This window comes from Apodemus sylvaticus, chromosome 20, assembly GCF_947179515.1.
Source record: "Apodemus sylvaticus chromosome 20, mApoSyl1.1, whole genome shotgun sequence".
Taxonomy (NCBI): domain Eukaryota; kingdom Metazoa; phylum Chordata; class Mammalia; order Rodentia; family Muridae; genus Apodemus; species Apodemus sylvaticus.
Window position 1 is genome coordinate 41,191,949 of NC_067491.1, and position 20,130 is coordinate 41,212,078.

The 20,130-nt window shown below is 39.7% G+C and overlaps 1 protein-coding gene across 4 annotated transcripts in view; it reads left to right on the forward strand.

The window, feature by feature from the left end:
• Vezt (vezatin, adherens junctions transmembrane protein) overlaps positions 1-20,130 on the forward strand; it is a 68,937-nt gene that overhangs the window by 13,631 nt on the left and 35,176 nt on the right. For 3 of the 4 annotated variants that reach the window (XM_052165428.1, XM_052165429.1, XM_052165430.1), the window contains exon 2: positions 17,580-17,714. In XM_052165428.1, coding sequence (XP_052021388.1) covers positions 17,580-17,714 — 135 coding nt within the window. Of the gene's footprint in view, positions 1-17,579; positions 17,715-20,130 lie in introns of those variants that run through there. The other variant, XM_052165431.1, reaches the window with a different exon arrangement.

The following is a 20,130-nucleotide window of genomic DNA, read 5'->3' on the forward strand; positions in this document are numbered from 1 at the left end:
ATATGGACAGGAGGCAGTACATTTTTCAGCGAGGAAACTGGAGAACTTAAAACTATGCTGTCTGTGAGTAGTTTAGTTGGACTATATTTTATGTGCCCTTTTAATATTTTTAAATTCTGCCATTAGGTTTTGTCTCTGTTGATGTTATAAAGCAATTAAGTACTTTGATTTGGGGCTTTTGGAATAAGTGGTATTTTAGGAGTTGTGCTAAAATATGTAAGCTCCAACAAATATTTCCTATTGTTTTAAATTTTTTAATCTTGCAGGATACTAGCCTATAATATTTCCCAGTGTTTTTAGAGTTGAAAGGCAGTGTGTAGATCATTTTAGATTATACTTTACAGACATTTACGGGTTAAAGACAAGCAAATAGATACTGGTTTCTATAGGAAAACAAACATATTTTTCATTTCATAGCTTGTGGATTTTGATTTGAGTTTTGACCCTTTAAGTAAAGTCCTCATTTAATCTAGAAACTGATTGCATGATTTGATAGTGATAGTCTTGGTGTGATGGTGACAGTCTCCTCAGCACGTTCTACATATTCTGAGGTTAGCCTGGCAGAAATAAGGAAGTCATATCAAATGAAGGCATTTACCTTTTTCTTTGTTAACAGCTGCCCCCAAAAGAATATCCATTTTGTATGTGATGTCATATTTAGACCTATGGCTTGTCTGCTTTTTAAGAAAGGTCCTCAGCATGTTACCTCAGCTGGTGTCAAACCCTGGGCTTGAATGATCCCCACCTCAGCTTACATACTCTCTGGGAACCACAGGCCTGTTCTACCACACCCTGACTTTACATCTGTGTCACCAGTCACATTCAAAGACTAAAGTTTTTTTTAATGTTTTAAAACAAGAAATAAATTGTGATCTGCAGACAAATAGTCACCCATCAAATCTTTTTAATTGTCAATGTCTTTTCCTTAAAACTTTAATTTTAAAATCAGGACCTTTTATAGGTACTGTTGGCATAGTATAAACTTCTGAAAATATACGACTGACTTTGTACCACATATAAGTTAATATACATTTGAAAAGAAAAATTAGTAATTTGGTGATTTCCGTAATGGGACTAGAAATCATTCATGGGCCTCTGACCCAGGCTGAGCATAGATTCATGTAGGTGGAAGAATGCATAACAGAGTTCCTTCCCAAATCTTGGCAGCTGCATGCCAGTGTTTTTTTGTTTCTCACACCACAGTAGTAGTCGCTAGTGTGATGGCTTTCCTGCTAATTTTGTGTTTAATATAGACTGGCAAACCCTTGTAACTAACATCTGACAGTAGTTAGCATTTTGCCAGATCCAACAATGTGGCTTAAATATAGCACTGATACTTTAAATAAAGACATATGTAATACATTAAATCATTAGTTTTGGTATGGAAAACAGCACATTTGCTAAAGTAGCACTTAATTGGATAGTGATACCTTTTTTTTATCAGTAGGGCTTATGCTGGGTACATTGTTTTCAAAAATTACATGAATGTATTATATATAATATGAAATATAATGTTATATGTATTAACTCAAATAATACAGGAATATCAAGGCTTGACACCTAGTATTAGAAGTGGTAGGTCAGTGGATATATATGTTTATATTTTCCTACTATACTTACAATGTGAAAAGTGCCTGTTTCCCATATTCTTGCCAATGATGTATGTAAGTATGTGTGTATATATATATATATATATATAGCCAGATTTTTGTTGTTGTTTAGATTTATTTGATTTTACATTTATGAACATTTTCCCTGCATGTATGTCTCTGCTCTGTGTGCATGTCTGGTGCCCATAGAACTCAGTAGTTGGCTTGTAAGCTACTATATAGGTGCTTTCAAACTAAACCCAGGACCTCTGCTAGAGCAACAAGTGCCTCTAACCACTGAGCCATCTCTCCGGCCCCTGTTGTCTATACCCCTGTCTGATATAGGTCTGCCACTGTATTTGTTTTCTAAAAAGTTGAATCTATACATTCAGTAGTCTCACTCTCCCCGTGGCTAGTACTTAAGGCTGTGTGATTCACGGTGGCTATCCATCACTCAGGCACCTCACACCTGCTCCCCAACCTTGGGTTTTCTAGTTAGGATCTCCTTGTGGAGCCTATTCTGGCCCTAAACTCTAGAGCCTTCCCTTAAGTCTCTTGAGTGCTGGTAGCGCACTCATGTGCTATTACGTGTAGCTCAGGTTCACTGCTAACTTGCTGTTTTCTCCTCCAACTGTTGCTTTGCTGCCGCTTTAGGTTTCCATAAACATCACCATTGTTCAACACGGGATTGTTGAAACCAGAAATGTAGGGGCCGCCTTTCTTCTCTGTTGTCAGTCACCTTCAGCCGTAACCCCACGCTTTTGCTTCCCGAGTACTGGGAGTACAGGCGTGTAAAAACTGCCGAGGTTTACCTGGATTTTAAACATGTATTAATTTATTTTTACCCAAGAGTAAGAGGCTGGCTAGCTGACGACACAGGAATGAAGTGCTGTGAGAACAGCTAAAAGGAATAAGTAGAATATTATTCCTGATATAGAAAGAGTGCCACAGCATAGTAAGTGAAGAGGGCCAGCTGCAGAAAAATGAAGGAAGTGCATTCCATTTTGTATAAACATTTCAAAAGCCATTCACACATGCATAAACATATACTACATTTTGAGGAAAGGCTTCCCAAGCTAAAGAATGTCTATTTCCATTTGAAAGAAAAAGACTAAGAGCTAAGGCTCAGCAGTTAGTTCTCATTTTATGTCTTTTGGTTAAAATTTTAGTTTAAAAATAGCAAAGCAGTAAAACAAATGTATAAGGATAAGCGAATGAGCTTGGTTTCCTTTTATAGATAAAATAAGTTACCTTTGTGCTACCTATCCACAGAAAGAAGCTAACAGTAGAAAGCAACCAAAGTCACTCTAGTATCTGATGTACAGTCAGTGCTAAGAAACATTTGGCTAGTGCTGACTGCGTAGATGGCGGCTGATCTTCCTCCTGAGATGTCATCAGCAGCCAGTCATGAGCAAACCAGCACTGTAGGATCCCTGAGGTAAACTGGGCCCTCAAACACAGTGGGCTCTCACTTAGCTGTAAGACAGAGCAACTAGCTGGTTGCCTAATGCCGTGACCTCTGATGCACTGACCTGTGGTTGCAACATGGATCATAAACGGGGAGTTGCGATTCAGAGAGCATCGTAAAACTTTTGACAACAGTGAATGTTTCTGAATGCTTAATGACCAAAAATTTACTAAAAGTTAAACCTGTAATGACCGCAATGTGATTCTGTCAGTGTCAGCCCGTGCAGTGTCATGTCTCCACAGCCTTGTTTCTGAACACTGAGCATGCGCACTGTGCACTCCACGTGCCACCACCCCGCACAGGGACAGCACTGGCGGAAATGCCTCCTCCACTCAGCTTTTGTTACTATGTGTTATGAATTGCAGTGGTTTGTTGGTTGGTTGGTTTTGCAAAGATTTCTGTTCCTGTATAAATATAATGGTTTAATTGTGGGAAAAAATATCTGAATGTTTTCTTATAGTCATTCCTGAGTGTGAAAGTTTCAATATACTTTTGGATTGTTTGGTCAGAATGTTTGATTTAAAAAAAAAATGCCCTTTGAATTGCTGACTAGAGTTTAACTTTTTTTTTTTTAAGAAATGTTAAATCAGTTTGACATGACATTAGGACAGAATTACAGAATTTTCCTGACACGGCCTGCAATACATACTTCAGCCACTTAGTACTACATATTCACATATACATATACATATTTATATGACACAGCATTCTCAGCATTGATGATTGTAAACTCAAAATATCAGTCAGCTCTGAGAAATGTTGATGATGCTGTATGCGTCCCGTAGTATCAGACAGTCATCACGGTTTAATTCTATATGACAAGCCAGCACTTCCATCCCGCTAATATACACGTCTGCTTAAAGGTTTTTAAATGGTAACATTATGTCTGCTACAAACTTATTTAAAATAAATTTACAATTTATTATCAAACATATTCTATTTATTTCCCTCTTTTCTATCTATGTCTACCTAATATCGCATGTTGATCAGGTGAAAATGGAATACAAGTGGAAGATGTTTTGATATCGCTGACCAATCAGCACAGTTGGTTCCATGAGGCCTTGATCCTTCCCAGAGGTAGCAAAGTCAACCGTTGCTCAAGTCCCTCATACAAAGGGAGATGGTGTTTGCATGCACCATGGGCACATCTCCCAATGCACTTTACACCTTGCCGAGGCACGCATGCATGTAATATAATATAAATGTTGTATACTTGTTTACAGAGTAATGCAAGGAAAAAGGAACAATTTTGCAAACAGATTCCAGTTTGTCATCTAAGTATCACCTCCCGTGGTTGTTTAAATCCACAGGAGCGAAATCTATGGCTCTAGAGAGCTGAGTCCACAGATACTGGTGGTGTTTTTCATGTCAGTGTAAAGGAAGGCACCCAGAAAGGAGCGATTTCTGAAGGAGGCAGGGTTTATTTAGACACCGGCCTTTCCAAGTTTCTATCTATGACCCAGTTAGTCAGATCCACATTTCTTACCTTAATACTCCAAGAGGTGTCTTCTAATAACCAAAATTCACTTAAATTATATGAAATTCAAGGAGAAATAATCTTTAGTTCATCCAGAATTCTTGCAAGCCTCGTTTCAAAGTTAGAGTGAGGGCATGACACAGTTCTGTAAAGAAACTCACCTTCTTGCTGTCCATGGTAGTGCACACCTGTAATCCAAGCCCTCAGAAAACTGAAATAAGGCCACACTTCCAGGATGAAGCCATCGCCATGGAGATACACGGTTCCAGGAATAGGGTTTACTCCCCATTTCTGTCCTCAGGAGGCTCTTGGATATGGTGTGCCAGGAGATGCATGTGGGAGTCTGCAGTACTGCAAAGCTAGCGATAAAGAGACGCCATTGTAGGAGGAGGCCAAGACCACTGTTGGTCCCTCCCGGCCACGGTAGTCTCAGCCTGTGTGGTTGGTCTTTCTGTATACAGCTCTTCAGCTGTGTCAACCTCCAACTGATTTGTAGTTTTCCTTTAAGTTTTTCCTTCCCCTGGGTACCCACACCACTTATTATTAGAAGAGTTGCCGCCTCCTGCCATCCTTGACTAATTCTTCTCCAGCACTAGACCTGACATTTATATCTTGTTCAACAGAATGTCGTAATGTGTTTGAAACACATTACAAGAGATAATTAATAATGAAAGTATTTTATCCAACCTGTTCATTTCTGAACTGAACTTAGTTTTAAAATAACGGCATTGACACTTTTATAGACTGTTATCATAGGCTATTAAAAACAAACAATACTGCATTAAATGAATGGCTCAGGCCTTACAGAGACATTGCATAGAACCTAATATCTGAATGTGGGGCCCAGGGGTGGGGGACACCATGATGTGCCCTAAGGGTAAGACCTGAATAAGCCATTTTCTTAAACTTTTGTTCAACAAAAAATTGGAGCTTTCTTGTCTGCTTTTATTTTTTTTATTGCAAAAATATGCTTCAACCCCCAGAAAAACCCTAGCACAATCCCAAACTCTCGGCTATTTTCCTCCCTTAGCGGAATTCTTTCTGGTGCTGTGGTGTGTGTTCCTGTCAGCTAGGATTTACAGGAACAGTGAACCACAAGGATTTCCTGAGGAGGAGCTCCCACATGCTGTGTCTGAGCTTTCTCGTATTTCTTTTGGCAGCGGTGATTCACTTCAAGACTTCAGAGTTATACTTTGAGCATTAATGCTTTCTTTTCAGAAAACAACAGAAACATTTGTAATTCTGTTTTGCTTAAACCAAGGAAAAGTGTTCTGCTATAACAAACCGTTTCACACCCTGCACACTTCATTCTCAAAGTTATCATCAATGTGTAGTAATGCTCATTATATGAAAAAATGGATCTTTCCATGCATTTAATTGGTTCTTAGACTTACTTAGACAAACCTAAATCATAGTGGTTAGGATGGTTGCAGTAGGGAGGGCACTCTACCTTGTCATAAGAAAATTCATTTTATATTGAATGATCAAAGTTTTCTTTAAACATGTTTATTTTATTTTATGTGCATTAGTGTTTTGCTTACATGTATATCTGTGAGAAGGGGTTGGATCCCTTGGAACTGGAGATGCAGACACTTGCAAGCTGCCGTGTGGGTGCTGGGAATGGGACCCTGGCCCTCGCTCTTACTGAGCCCCACTGCAGCCCCAGTGATGGGCATTGATGCTGACCGGTTTCACCCTTTCTGTGCTTCCTCGCCTCATCAGTAAGCTCTCGTGTTCCCAGCGTTTCACTAAGAAACTTGTCCTTCATGTTCACCAAGGCTAACCTTCCAGGTTGACTGTCACTTATCAGATTGTTTTTAAAGATTTATTTGTTTTTTATTTATATGAGTACATTGTAGCTGTCTTCAGACACACACCAGAAGAGGACACCAGATCCCATTACAGATGGTTGTGAGCCACCATGTGGTTGCTGGGAAGTTAAGACCTCTGGTAGAGCAGTCAGTGCTCTTAACCGCTGAGCCATCTCTCCAGCCCATCACTTGTCAAATTTTGCCATATGAGTACTAGAAACTACTGCTAAAATACTTCTTGTCGGTGAACACTTATCTATTTAAAGCTTACTTTTCTTTATATACTTCATTCAGTAGATTTCAAAACAAAAGGGAAAAAAACCTACCAACAACAAATTGCAATAAATTGAATGCAAAAACAGATAAAAGATGCCCTCATTGGCTAGAGAGATGGCTGTGTGGTTCAGAACTGGTTCATCTTCTAGAAAGCCCTGTTTAACTCCTAGCACATCTGTCTAGAACTCTCCTCTTCTACAGGATCCAGCGCCACCTTCTGGCCTTTATGGGAACTGGATGCATATGGTGCACAAATGTACAGACAGACAAAACACATAAAATAAAAAGAAATAAACCCTTTAGAAACAAGATTCCACAGTCTTCTATTACTCTGGTTGCAGTAAGGAGGTTATCAAATATGTTGATCTACTCTTATTTTTTTCCTTGGGATTTTGTATTTAAATACATTGCTTACATTATTACTCCTAATGAGTTTATTGCTATTTTTAAGTAAAACAAATATATTAATTTTTTACTTGTAATTTCTGATGTGATAGATATCAATAAACAGCTATATAACAGATGATGGTCTTTAGATTTTTCAGTTTTTAAAATTATAAAAGTTCTTTTATTTGAGGGGGTAAATTGTTTATTTGTGGTTTTGGGTTTTTGTTGCTGTTGTTTGGAATTAGGGTCTTATATACCCCAGGTTAGCATCAAACTTGCTTTGTTGCAAGGGGTAGCCTTGAACCCATGTTCCTCCAGCCTCTACTTCCCAAGTGCTAGAATTGCAGGCTTTCCCCATAGTGTTTAGCTTCACGGGATCTTGGTTTTTTCTTTTTAAATAAAATACCTTTTATTCATTGGCAATTTCACATATAAACAATGTATCATTGTACATATATACCCCAGTTCACCCATTCATCTCCTCAGATCCCCCCAAACCCCTTTATGTCTTTTTTGTTGTTCTTAACCCACTGGGTCTAGTTTGTGCTGCCTATCCACTGTTGGCCCGCCTTGTCGGCTTGATCTTGATCTTGTACAGGTAACTGCAGCTTCTGCAAGTTCGTGGTTACAGAGTTTGCATTGTGGGATCTTGGTTTTGAGATCCACTGATGAGAATGTGCTTTCTTGAGAGCTATCAACTAATATCTAGATTATTTAGCAGTGTAAAAGAAACAAAAGGAGAATGTTAGCCCTAAACATTGTTGAAGAATGAATGTAAGGCTGGAAAGATGTGCCAGTGGTTAAGAGTACTTCTCTCTTTTGCAGAGGACCTGTAGGTTTGGTTCCCAGCACCCAAGTGGGAATCATCTACAGTTTTACTTCCAGACATCCAGTAACCTTTCTGGTGTCTGAAGATTTCTGTACTTACACGGTATATATAAACTCAAGCAGGCACATACACATAAATTTAAAAATGCATCTTTTTTTAAAATTAATGTAAGATAATTATTTCACTAAAAATGTCTTCTGTGTTCTTAAGCTGTGCTGCAATGTCTCTCCAGGCCAGTTCATCTTGGCTAACATTCAGTTATACCAAAATGGGTCTTTTCAATTGTGCATTTTTGTTTCAATTTTAAATTTTCTTTTGGCTCAGAAGTTAGTTATTGAAGCATAAAAGTAAAAATAAAGCTGCAATCTAGGATGCTATGATAAATATAGAGAAGAGCCTTGGTGTTCATGCAGGATCTGGGCTCATATGTGAGCAGAATTGGTATGATTTGCACGGCTAATCACAAGTAGAAAGCTGCAAAAATGAAATTTAACTCTAGGAATTACATCTATAGATGTGTCTTATCTCCCACCTTCCAAGGTATCTCAGAAGAATACCTGGTCTCAGCAGAGGCTATAACTAGAGGAGGAGGCAGTAAATTAAGGTCATTGGGTCAGATTCTCTCCATCTAAATTTTTTATAAGGACTGCTGTACAAAGAACTGGTTTTCCTTTTATAAAGTATCAGATAAAGTATCAAAATGATTCCATTCTGTAACATGAAAGTGGTAGGAATTCAAGATTTCCTGTGTATAAAGTGTTATTGGGTTCTAACCACACTCATGGGTTTCTGTGTGCGTTGTTTCTGATTGCTTTCACTCTGGGGCAGTGGGGTGGACCCTTCTACCAGAGACCACATGGCCCGCAAATCTAGAGAAACTTCACTTTGATCTATCTCATTTATTATTCTTGCCCTTGGGAGTTCTTGCGAAGAAAGGGTTCTAAAAACAAGTTTGGGGGTTGTTTTTTAACTTTTGTTTAAAAAACTTTTCAAAAGGTCGAGCCAAACAAATGTGCTAGTGTTTTTTTGGCACCATAAAGTCGGAGCAGGGTAGGGCTCATAGTTCAGCTTGAAGCACTCTTGCAATAAACATTATAGGCGATTTTAAAAGAAACCATTTAGGTGTTGGTGTTATAGCTTAGTTGATAAAATCCTTGCTTAACACTTGGTTCTATTCTCAACACACAAACTACCAGAAACAGCAGGAGGGTCAAGGTCATTCTTGCCTCTATAGCAAGTTCAAGCCAGTCTGTGCTACAGGAGACCTTGTCTTCATACGAAGAGCACACACTACAAAGCCAGTGAACAATTGAAGCTGGGTGTGACGGTGCACGCTCATATGCTAGCACTAGCAGGGCACAGCTAGAAGATTGGTAGTTCTCTACAGAAAATGTGCTATATTTATACAATGGAATACTGCACAACAATTAAAAACAATGAATTCATGAAATTCTTAGGCAAATGGTTGGAACTGGAAAATATCATCCTAAGTGAGGTAACCCAATCACAAAAGAATACACATGGAATGCAATCACTGATAAGTGGATATTAATTAGCCCAGAATCTCTGAATTATCAAGACACAGTTAGCATATCAAATGATACCCAAGAAGAGGGAAAGAGAGGGCCCTGGTTCTGAAAAGAGTTGATCCAGCATTGTAGGGGAGTACCAGCACAGGGAAATGGGAGGGGGTGATTGGGAAATGGGCAGAGGGAAGAGGACTTGAGACCAATGGGGGGGGGGGACCAGGAAAGGGGAAAGCAGTGGGAATGTAAACAAAGAATATAGAAAATTAAAAAAAAAAAAAAAAAGATTGGTAGTTCTCGGCCTGCCAACTAGTGCTGTATTACAAATCCCTTGTATCAAAATTAACCATATGTGCTGTTGGAAACTTAAAAATTGAAATAAGAAACCCTTTTCCTTATACTGATTAAGATGTTTTTCTTAAAGGTGAAATGAAAGGGCCTTTGTCTCATGTTCCCAGTCTCGCACACTGGGTTCCATCACATTCAGAACTCAAGGATAGAATCCAAAGGAAACTGAGTCTAAGTTAGGCATCTTTCCTGTTTGCCTGACAGGAAAGATGCAGCCCTGCAATTGTCTGTTTTCTCTGGATAAAGCCAGAAGTAAGCTGCTTTGGCGTCTTCTTCACTTAGACCAGTGGTCCTCAACCTTTCTATTGTTGCAACCCTTTAATACGGTTCCTCATGTTGTGGTGACTCCAACCTTAAAATTATTTTCATTGCTACTTCATAATTGTAATTTTGCTTCTGTTTTGGATTGCAGTGTAAATATTTATGTTTTCCTATGGTTTTAGGTAACCCCTGTAAAAGGGTCATTCAGTCCCCAAAGGGCTCACGACCTAAAGGTTGAGACTAGTTGATTTAGACAGCCTAGGGAATGTTTCTCTGTTCATTTACTGTAATATTTCAGAGTGTTGGCTTTGTGGTCAAATCTTTATTCAGTCCCATCCCTCTGGCTTAGTGAATCTGTTGCATCATCTAGATAAGGGAATAGCACGAATGATGGTACGGTGAGAATGTCCCTTAGAACGTTCAGTGAGATGGTACAAGTCAGATACTTGAGGTTTTGCCACAAAGTTCCCCGTGTCAAGGTTGTCTGTAGTAAATGAGTCACTTAGGCCAAACCCAAGCCAAGCCTTCTCTGGAGCTCCTTTGGTTGCTGAATGTGCATATGAAGTAACAGTCCTGCTACAGTAGAAATGCTGAGAACCACTGTCTACACAGCATTTGCTGGTGCTGTCAACCCTGCACAGACCCTCCATTAGCAACAGCCTGAGCTCCAATAAAGAAAATTAGCTCCTTCCATCTGCCCCTTGAGCCAGTGGTTCATTTGACCCTTAAAAACCTTTCCTTGGGCTGGAGAGATGACTCAGCGGTTAAGAGAACCGACTGCTCTTCCAGAGGTTCTGAGTTCAATTCCCAGCAACCACATGGTGGCTCACAACCATCCATAATGGGATCCAATGCCCTCTTCTGGTGTGTCTGAAGAGAGCAATGGTGTACTCATAAACATAAAATAAATAATTTGTGTGTGTGTGTGTGTGTGTGTGTGTGTGTATCAGTCAGGAACTGTCTCTCTTGCAAACATGAGGACCTGAGTTCTAATTTTGAATCCTAGAACTTTCCTTTTTTGGGGGGGGGGGCATAGATATACAGTGTTAGCATTTTTTTATTGTTTTTTTTTTATTCAATATATTTTTATTTACATTTCAAATGATTTCCCCTTTTCTGGCCCCCCCACTCCCCGAAAGTCACATAAGCCCCTTCCCTCCCCCTGTTCTCCCATCCACCCCTTCGCATTTCCCTGTTCTGGTTTTGCCTTATACTGCTACATTGACTCTTTCCAGAACCAGGGGCCACTCCTCCGTTCTTCTTGGACATCATTTGATATGTGGATTATGTTTTGGGTATTCCAGTTTTCCAGGCTAATATCCACTTATTAGTGAGTGCATACCATGATTGATCTTTTGAGTCTGGGTTACCTCACTTAGTGTGATGTTCTCCAGTTCCATCCATTTGCCTAAGAATTTCATGAATTCATTGTTTCTACTGGCTGAATAGTACTCCATTGTGTATATCTACTACATTTTTTTGCATCCATTCTTCTGTTGAGGGATACCTGGGTTCTTTCCAGCTTCTGGCTATTATAAATAGGGCTGCTATGAACATAGTGGAGCACATATCCTTATTACATGGTGGGGAATCCTCTGGGTATATGCCCAGGACTGGTATAGCAGGATCTTTCAGAAGTGATGTGCCCAGTTTTCTGAGGAACCACCAGACTGATTTCCAGAGTGGTTGTACCAATTTGCAACCCCACCAGCAGTGGAGGAGTGTTCCTCTTTCTCCACATCCTCACCAATACCTGCTGTCTCCTGAGTTTTTAATCTTAGCCATTCTGACTGGTATAAGGTGAAATCTCAGGGTTGTTTTTATTTGCATTTCCCTAATGACTAATGAAGTTGTGCATTTTTTAAGATGTTTCTCCGCCATCCAAAGTTATTCAGGTGAGAATTCTTTAACTCTGTACCCCATTTTTAATAGGGTTATTTGGTTTTCTGGGGTCTAACTTCTTGAGTTCTTTGTATATATTGGATATTAGCCCTCTATCTGATGTAGGATTGGTGAAGATCTTTTCCCAATTTGTTGGTTGCCGATTTGTCCTTTTGATGGTGTCCTTTGCTTTACAGACACTTTGTAATTTTATGAGGTCCCATTTGTCTTGATCTTAGAGCATACACTATTGGTGTTCTGTTCAGGAACTTTCCCCCTGTACCGATGTCCTCAAGGGTCTTCCCCAGTTTCTTTTCTATTAGCTTCAGAGTGTCTGGCTTTATGTGAAGGTCCTTGATCCATTTGGAGTTGAGCTTAGTACAAGGAGACAAGGATGGATCAATTCGCATTCTTCTGCATGCTGACCTCCAGTTGAACCAGCACCATTTGTTGAAAAGGCTATCTTTTTTCCATTGGATGTTTTCAGCCCGTTTGTCAAGGATCAAGTGGCCATAGGTGTGTGAGTTCATTTCTGGATCTTCAATCCTGTTCCATTGATCCTCCTGCCTGTCACTGTACCAATACCATGCGGTTTTTAACACTATTGCTTGGTAGTATTGCTTGAGGTCAGGGATACTGATTCCCCCAGAAATTCTTTTGTTGTTGAGAATAGTTTTAGCTATCCTGGGTTTTTTGTTATTCCAGATGAATTTGAGAATTGCTCTTTCTAACTCTATGAAGAATTGAGTTGGGATTTTGATGGGTATTGCGTTGAATCTGTATATTGCTTTTGGCAAAATGGCCATTTTAATTATATTAATCCTGCCGATCCATGAGCATGGGAGGTTTTTCCATTTTTTGAGGTCTTCTTCTATTTCCTTCTTCAGAGTCTTGAAGTTCTTGTCATACAGATCTTTCACATGTTTGGTAAGAGTCACCCCAAGGTACTTTATACAGTTTGTGGCTATTGTGAAGAGTGTCATTTCCCTACTTTCTTTCTCAGCCTGCTTATCCTTTGAGTATAGGAAGACTACTGATTTGCTTGAGTTGATTTTATAACCTGCCACTTTGCTGAAGTTGTTTATCAGCTGTAGAAGTTCTCTAGTGGAGTTTTTTGGGTCACTTGGGTAGACCATCATATCATCTGCAAATAATGATAGTTTGACTTCTTCCTTTCCAATTTGTATCACTTTGACCTCCCTATGTTGTCTAATTGCCCAAGCTAGTACCTCATTCACAATATTGAAAAGATAAGGAGAAAGGAGCAGCCCTGTCTAGTCCCTGATTTTAGTGGGATTGCTTCAAGTTTCTCTCCATTTAGTTTGATGCTGGCTACCGGTTTGCTGTATATTGCTTTTACCATGTTTAGGTATGGGCCTTGAATTCCTGTTCTTTCCAAGACTTTAAGCATGAAAGGATGCTGAATTTTGTCAAATGCTTTTTCAGCATACAATGAAATGACCATGTGGTTTTTTTCTTTGAGTTTGTTTATGTAGTGGATTGCATTGATGGATTTCCGTATATTGAACCAACCCTGCATCCCTGGAATAAAGCCTACTTGATCATGGTGGATGATCGTTTTTATGTGTTCTTGGATTCGGTTGGCAAGAATTTTATTGAGTATTTTTGCATCGATGTTCATAAGGGAAATTGGTCTGAAGTACTCTTTCTTTGTTGGATCTTTTTGTGGTTTTGGTATCAGCGTAATTGTGGTTTTGTAGAAGGAATTGGGTAGTGTTCCTTCTGTTTCTAGTTTGTGGAATAGTTTGAAGAGTATTGGTGTTAGGTCTTCTTTGAAAGTCTGATAGAATTCTGCACTGAAGCCATCTGGTCCTGTGCTTTTTTTGGTTGGAAGACTTTCTATAACCCCCTTATATTTCTTTAGGAGTTATAGGACCGTTTAGATGATCTATTTGGTCCTGATTTAATTTTGGTATTTGGTATCTGTCTAGGAAATTGTCCATTTCCTCCAGATTCTCCAGTTGTGTTGAGTATAGGCTTTTGTAGTAGGATCTGATGATTTTTTTGGATTTCCTCAGTTTCTGTTGTAATATCTCCCTTTTCATTTCTAATTTTGTTAATTTGGATACTTTCTCTGTGCCCGTTGGTCAGTCTGGCTAAGGGTTTATCTATCTTGTTGATTTTCTCAAAGAACCAGCTCCTGGTTTTGTTGATTCTTTGTATGGTTCTCTTTGTTTCCACTTGATTGATTTCAGCCCTGAGTTTGATGATTTCCTGTCTTCTACTCCTCCTGGGTGAATTGGCTTCTTTTTGTTCCAGGGCTTTCAGGTGTGTCATTAAGCTGCTAGTGTATGCACTCTCCATTTTCTTTTTGGAGGCACTCAGGGCTATGAGTTTTCCTCTTAGCACTGCTTTCATTGTGTCCCAAAGATTTGTGTATGTTGTGCCTTCATTTTCATTAAATTCTAAAAAGTCTCTGATTTCTTTCTTTCTTTCTTCTTTGGCCAAGGTGTCATTGAGTAGAGTATCGTTCAGCCTCCATGTGTATGTGGGCTTTCTGTTGTTTTTGTTGCTATTGAAGACCACTCTTACTCCATAGTGATCTGATAGTAGGCATGGGATTAGTTCGATCTTCTTGTATTTGTTGAGGTCTGTCTTGTGACCAATTATATGGTCGATTTTGGAGAAGGTACCATGAGATGCTGAGAAAAAGGTATATTCTTTTGTTTTAGGGTGAAATGTTCTATAAATATCAGTCAAGTCCAATTGGTCCAAAGCTTCAATTAGTTTTATTGTGTCCCTGTTTAGTTTCTGTTTTCCTTATCGGTCAATGGTGTACTCATAAAATTAATAAATCTTTAAAAAAAAAAAAAACTTTCCTTGCCCTGACCCTCTGAAAATGTCCACTATGGCACATGAGCCCAAGATTTCAGTCCTTTGCTGTTCCTGAATAAACTAGAGTGTTTTTGGAGAGTCTGTTTCTCTCTTCCCCTAGTTTAAATTGGAAGCTCTGATGCTGGTTTTGTAGCAGTGTCTCTAACACTGAATGACAGATTTTGGTATTCTTGTTTGTTTGGGTATCTCTTGAATGGAATCAAGGCTTTAAAAAGATTTATTTTGTGTGTATAGATGTTTTACATGAATGTATGTTTATCACGTGTATGTGTGGTGCCTGTGAAGGTGAGAAGAGGGTGTCAGATCCTTAATAACTGGAATTAGTTATCGACAGTTATGAACTACGTGGTGGGTGCTGGGAACCAAACCTTCGTCCTCTGCAAGAACACAAGTGCTCCTAACTGCTGAGTCATTGCTCTATCCCCTCAGAGTTTGTTGATTTATTTTTAAATATTTGTTTGCTTTATGTATATGTATGTTTTGCAGTCATTCAAGAATGTGCTTGGGGGGCTGGAGAGATGGCTCAGCGGTTACGAGCACTGACTGTTCTCAAGGCCCTGAGTTCAAATCCCAGCAACCACATGGTGGCTCACAACCATCCATAATGAGATCTGATGCCCTCTTCTGGTCTGTCTGAAGATAGCAACTGTATACTCAAATAAAATAAATAAATCTTAAAAAAAAAAAAAATGTGCTTATTGGGTTCCCTTACAGTAGAGTTACACATGGTTGTTAGCCAGCATATGGGGTTCTGGAAATAAAAATCGGGTCCTCTGCAAGAGCAGTAAGTGTTACCCAGTTTTTACTACAGTAAAGTTAGAAAGAAGGTTAGAATTAATGTTTGCTACTGATCCAAGGTAAGTTTCTCAATAGATTTTCACCTAATAGTAACAGTATGTTTCTGTCTAATGGAATTGGGATGACTTGGTTTTGTGTGACAAACTTTCTGGGGAGAAGCCACACACTTGTCTATTCACCCAAGACATAGAACCCATGACAGACCAAAGTACAGATACCACTAAAATCTAACTTGGTAAAACAGTGAGTTTTATTGAGGTAACAGGAATATAGGTGAGGGGTCACTTACAGGAGCAGGAACGACTCAAAGACAGCTGCATCACCAAAGGCCACCCCCAGGACTGGTGACAGCTCACAAAGCTGGGAACCTGGAGCACACTGCACAGCCTGCAGGCTGCTGAGTAGGTGCCTCAGGTGGTTTAAACCTCTTCCAGTGAAACCATGGCTGCTTTCTGCCCCTCCCGCAAGTCTGATCTCAAGGTGTTCTTTGCAGGTTAGCTTGTCTGAGAGTCTTCTTTGTAGCTCAGCTTTATTTGGCTGAGAAAGTCTCAACTTTAATGTCATTCTCTGGCAGGAAGGGGCCTAGTGAATTTGGTCAGTTTCAGGAACTTCCTGAAGATGTTTTGAGTTGTTTACCTTCCTGCTTAAAGAACCTCCCTGCAGAGCAGAATGTTTCAGTCTTGGAGGAAACTGATAGACAACGCCTGGGGCCAGGGATGGGATCTGTCCCTTAATTTAGGCCCTTTTTATATAACTTACAAAAAGGTATATGCCTGGAACTCTTCTAAATGCTTCCTGGTTTTGTTTATTTGTTTGTTTGTTTTGCTTTTGAGATATAGTCTCGCTATGTAACCAAGGCTGGTTTAAAACTCAAGAGATTCTGCCTCTGCTTCTGCCCCTCTACCTCCCAAACATGGAATTAAAGGTATGTAGGGATATCTCTGTATTAAATATAAGTATCCTGTTTTTAGGTGAGACAACTGAAGTGCCCATGGTTTGTAAATTGCCACAGATTATTTATCTAGTAACAGTCAAGAGTTGGAATTAAAACCTAAACTTTGCTTCCAGAGTTACCTTATTTTAATTTTTTTAAATTTATTATATGTAAGTACAATGTAGTTGTCTTCAGATACCCCAGAAGAGGGCATTTGATCCTATTATAGATGATTGTGAGCCAACATGTGGTTGATGGGATTTGAACTCATGACCTTAGGAAAAGCAGTCAGCACTCTTAACTGTTGAGCCATTTCTCCAACCCTTAAATTGTTGTGAGACAGAATCTTAACAAATGGCCCAGACTGGCCTTCAACCTCCTTAATTCTGAGAATATGGGGGTGTTATATCACTCCCATCATAATATGCTTGAGTTTTTAACCGCTACAATTTCATTTTTTAAAAAAACCTGTTTCCCCATGTCTGTCTGTCTATCTGTCTCTCTCTCTCTCTCTCTCTCTCTCTCTCTCTCTCTCTCTCTCATACACACACACACACACACACACACCTGGCATTGACTAATATGTGAGTGAACTTGAGTTTTTAAAGGAACAAGTTTTGTTTGTAGTGTCAAGCATGGTGGGTAATGTGCATTTTAGTGCTAAATAAAGTGTGTTATCTACAACATTACACATAATATTATAATGGATATATTTAGGTTTTCTTGGCTTTAAATAATAACTGTTTCACTGTAGGTCCTCTTAGAAGTTAACAATAGCCAACACTGCCTGTTTTAGAATGGTTTACTTAAAGACAACAAAAATTTGGATTAAAATTTTGCCTGAGAAATCATAAATAGGTTTATAAATAAATTCTGAGTTCATTTTTCTTGCTGGTGCTCACTCAAAAAACTGTGTGTTTATTTAGAGCTTTTCCTTTTTGGGTCTTTGTATTGCATGTTAGCTGATTTATTGGTGTTTGATGCCATTTTATTGTAGCAGATCATTCCAGTTCTCATAGGAGAGGCCATGAAAAACAATGTGATATAAGCTGGTTCTCAGGTGTAATTTTGAATTTGATCCCAAAACTTTTGAAATATTAGTGATCTTGAAATTTGCTTCATTTCCTATTTCTTTCAGAATTCTCCACTCTACCAGTACTTACAAGATTTGGGACACACAGATTTTGAAATATGTTCTTCTTTGTCACCAAAAACAGAAAAATGCTTGACAACAGAGGGACCTCAGCCGCCTCCCACCAGAGTCCTACAGAAAGTAAGAAGCTAGCTCGTGTTTCCGGGCTCTATCTGTTCTTCACCTTAATGGTTCCTTAAACTATCTTTAGGGCAAAGGCGGAGCTCAGTGGTACAGTGCCAGCCTAGCATGCACACGGGCCTGAGTTCAGATTGCCCTCACATGAGATTTTTTTTTTTTTATTTCACAAATAGTATAGAACTGTGAGAGGAATGTCAGTCCTTACTGCTTGCCTGGAATTGTTTAGTGGGTAATTTACATGAAGTGAAATAAAAATGATTTGGGAAATGAAATATATTTTAAGTATTGACATTATCTGGAGGACCATAGAAATATACTAAAAACTTAGAATTTTAGCGGTGGTAGTTCTCTGCCAAGCGCTGTGTTCATTTAATCCTTCCACTGTGAGTTCTGGGGACTGAACTCAGGTGCTCCTTGGTAGCAAGACTCTTCGCTGGCTGAGCCATCCTGCCATCTTGGGGGCTCATTGTTGTTTTGGAGCTGTGGTTTAAATGTGTCCCTTCTTTATACCATGTAAACATTCATTTTACCACAGAGTTGTATGCATGCACACAATCTCACACACACACACACACACACACACACACAGCCCTACAGAGTTGGGGGTGGGGGCAGGACATGTCTTAATTAGGGTTACCATTGCTCCGAAGAGACACCATGACCAAGATAGCGTTTATAAAGGAAAACATTTCATTGGGGCTGGCTTACAGTTTTAGAGGTCTAGTTCATCATCATCATGGCAGGAAGCATGCCAGCATGCAGGCAGACGTGGTTTTGGATGAACTGAGAGTTCTACATCTTGACCTGAAGGCAGCCAGGAGAGGACTGTTTTCCACTGGGAGCCAGGAAGAGGGTTTTTTCTGCACTGAGTAGAGCTTGAGCAATAGGAGTCCTCAAAGCCTGCCTACACAGTGCCACACTTCCTCCACCAAGGGCACACCTCCTAAGAGTGCCACTTCCCATGGGGCAAGCATATTCAAACCTCAGGGAGGTTCTTATAAACTTACATATAAAAATGTATCATAGTTAAGTGCTGTCTTAGTCAGGGTTTCTATTCCTGCACAAACATCATGACCAAGAAGCAAGTTGGGGAGGAAAGGGTTTATTCAGCTTACACTTCCACGTTGCAGTTCATCACTAAAGGAAGTCAGGACTGGAACTCAAGCAGGTCAGGAAGCAGGAGCTGATGCAGAGGCCATGGAGGGATGTTTCTTACTGGCTTGCTTCCCCTGGCTTGCTCAGCCTGCTCTCTTATAGAACCCAAGGGCACCAGCCCAAAGGTGGTACCACCCACAAGGGGCCCTCCCCACTTGATCACTAATTGAGAAAATGCCCCACAGCTGGATCTCATGGAGGCACTTCCCCAACTGAAGCTCCTTTCTCTGTGATAACTCCAGCCTGTGTCAAGTTGACACACAAAACTAGCCAGTACAGTGCCATTGTGTGACAGTGTGCCAAGATGCTTCTGCTAAATAAACTCTGGTCCCTAGCCTCTCTCCCAAGTACCCTCAACCCAGAAGAACATGATAAAATGCCCAGAGATGCAGAAGGCACAAACCAAAGGCTTGGCCATGGGATCCTGGCTTAAACGGAAGCATCTGCATCAGTGACCTGAATGCAGGGGCACAGATTCAACTCATTAGACCTATGCAGGATCAGCAAATGTCTATCCCAACTTCTGGCCCACGCTCAACAGCTCCCTATTTGCAAGTTGTTTGGAATTGAATATAATGTTTTCAAAACAGGTTGGGAGAGACTGATCACAGATTGAAAATTGGACTGAACATTTAATATCTTGTGTTAAGTTTGTCAAGGATGACTCCATTCTTGCATAAAGAAATGCTCTATTAATCACCAAAGTAAACGAACATACTTAGGGAGTCAGCACATCTACTAAGCTTCTTTAAATCTCTTCTTGAGTCATAATTGCCCTAGCTCAGAGCTCCTTAATCCTTACCTACTCATGACCTCTTTTTGTTCAAGAAAGTTTTATGTAACCCTAGGTATTTAGGTATATAAAACAGTATACAAATCAAATGTTTTCTGATAATAAATCATAACAAAATTTGTCTAAAGTAAGTATTTGTATGCATATGGTTTGACCATGTATTAAAATCAAAAGCTATGGTGCATAGTGTCACACACCTTTAATCCTAGCACTTAGAAGGTAGAGGCAGATGGGTATCTGAGGTCAGCCTAGTCCACATAGGGTATTTCAGGCCAGCCAGGGCTACATACTAGAAAGACCCTGTCTCGGAGAGAGGAGGGTGGGCAGAGGCAGGCAGACAAAAGGCTATTATTAGTACATAGGCAGTTTATGTACTAATGAATTTGTTGTGCTAATTTATTTTTACATGAAGAGTTAAGTCTTAACTGAATATTTGATCCTGTAGAATGTAGAACATAGTCAACTTTT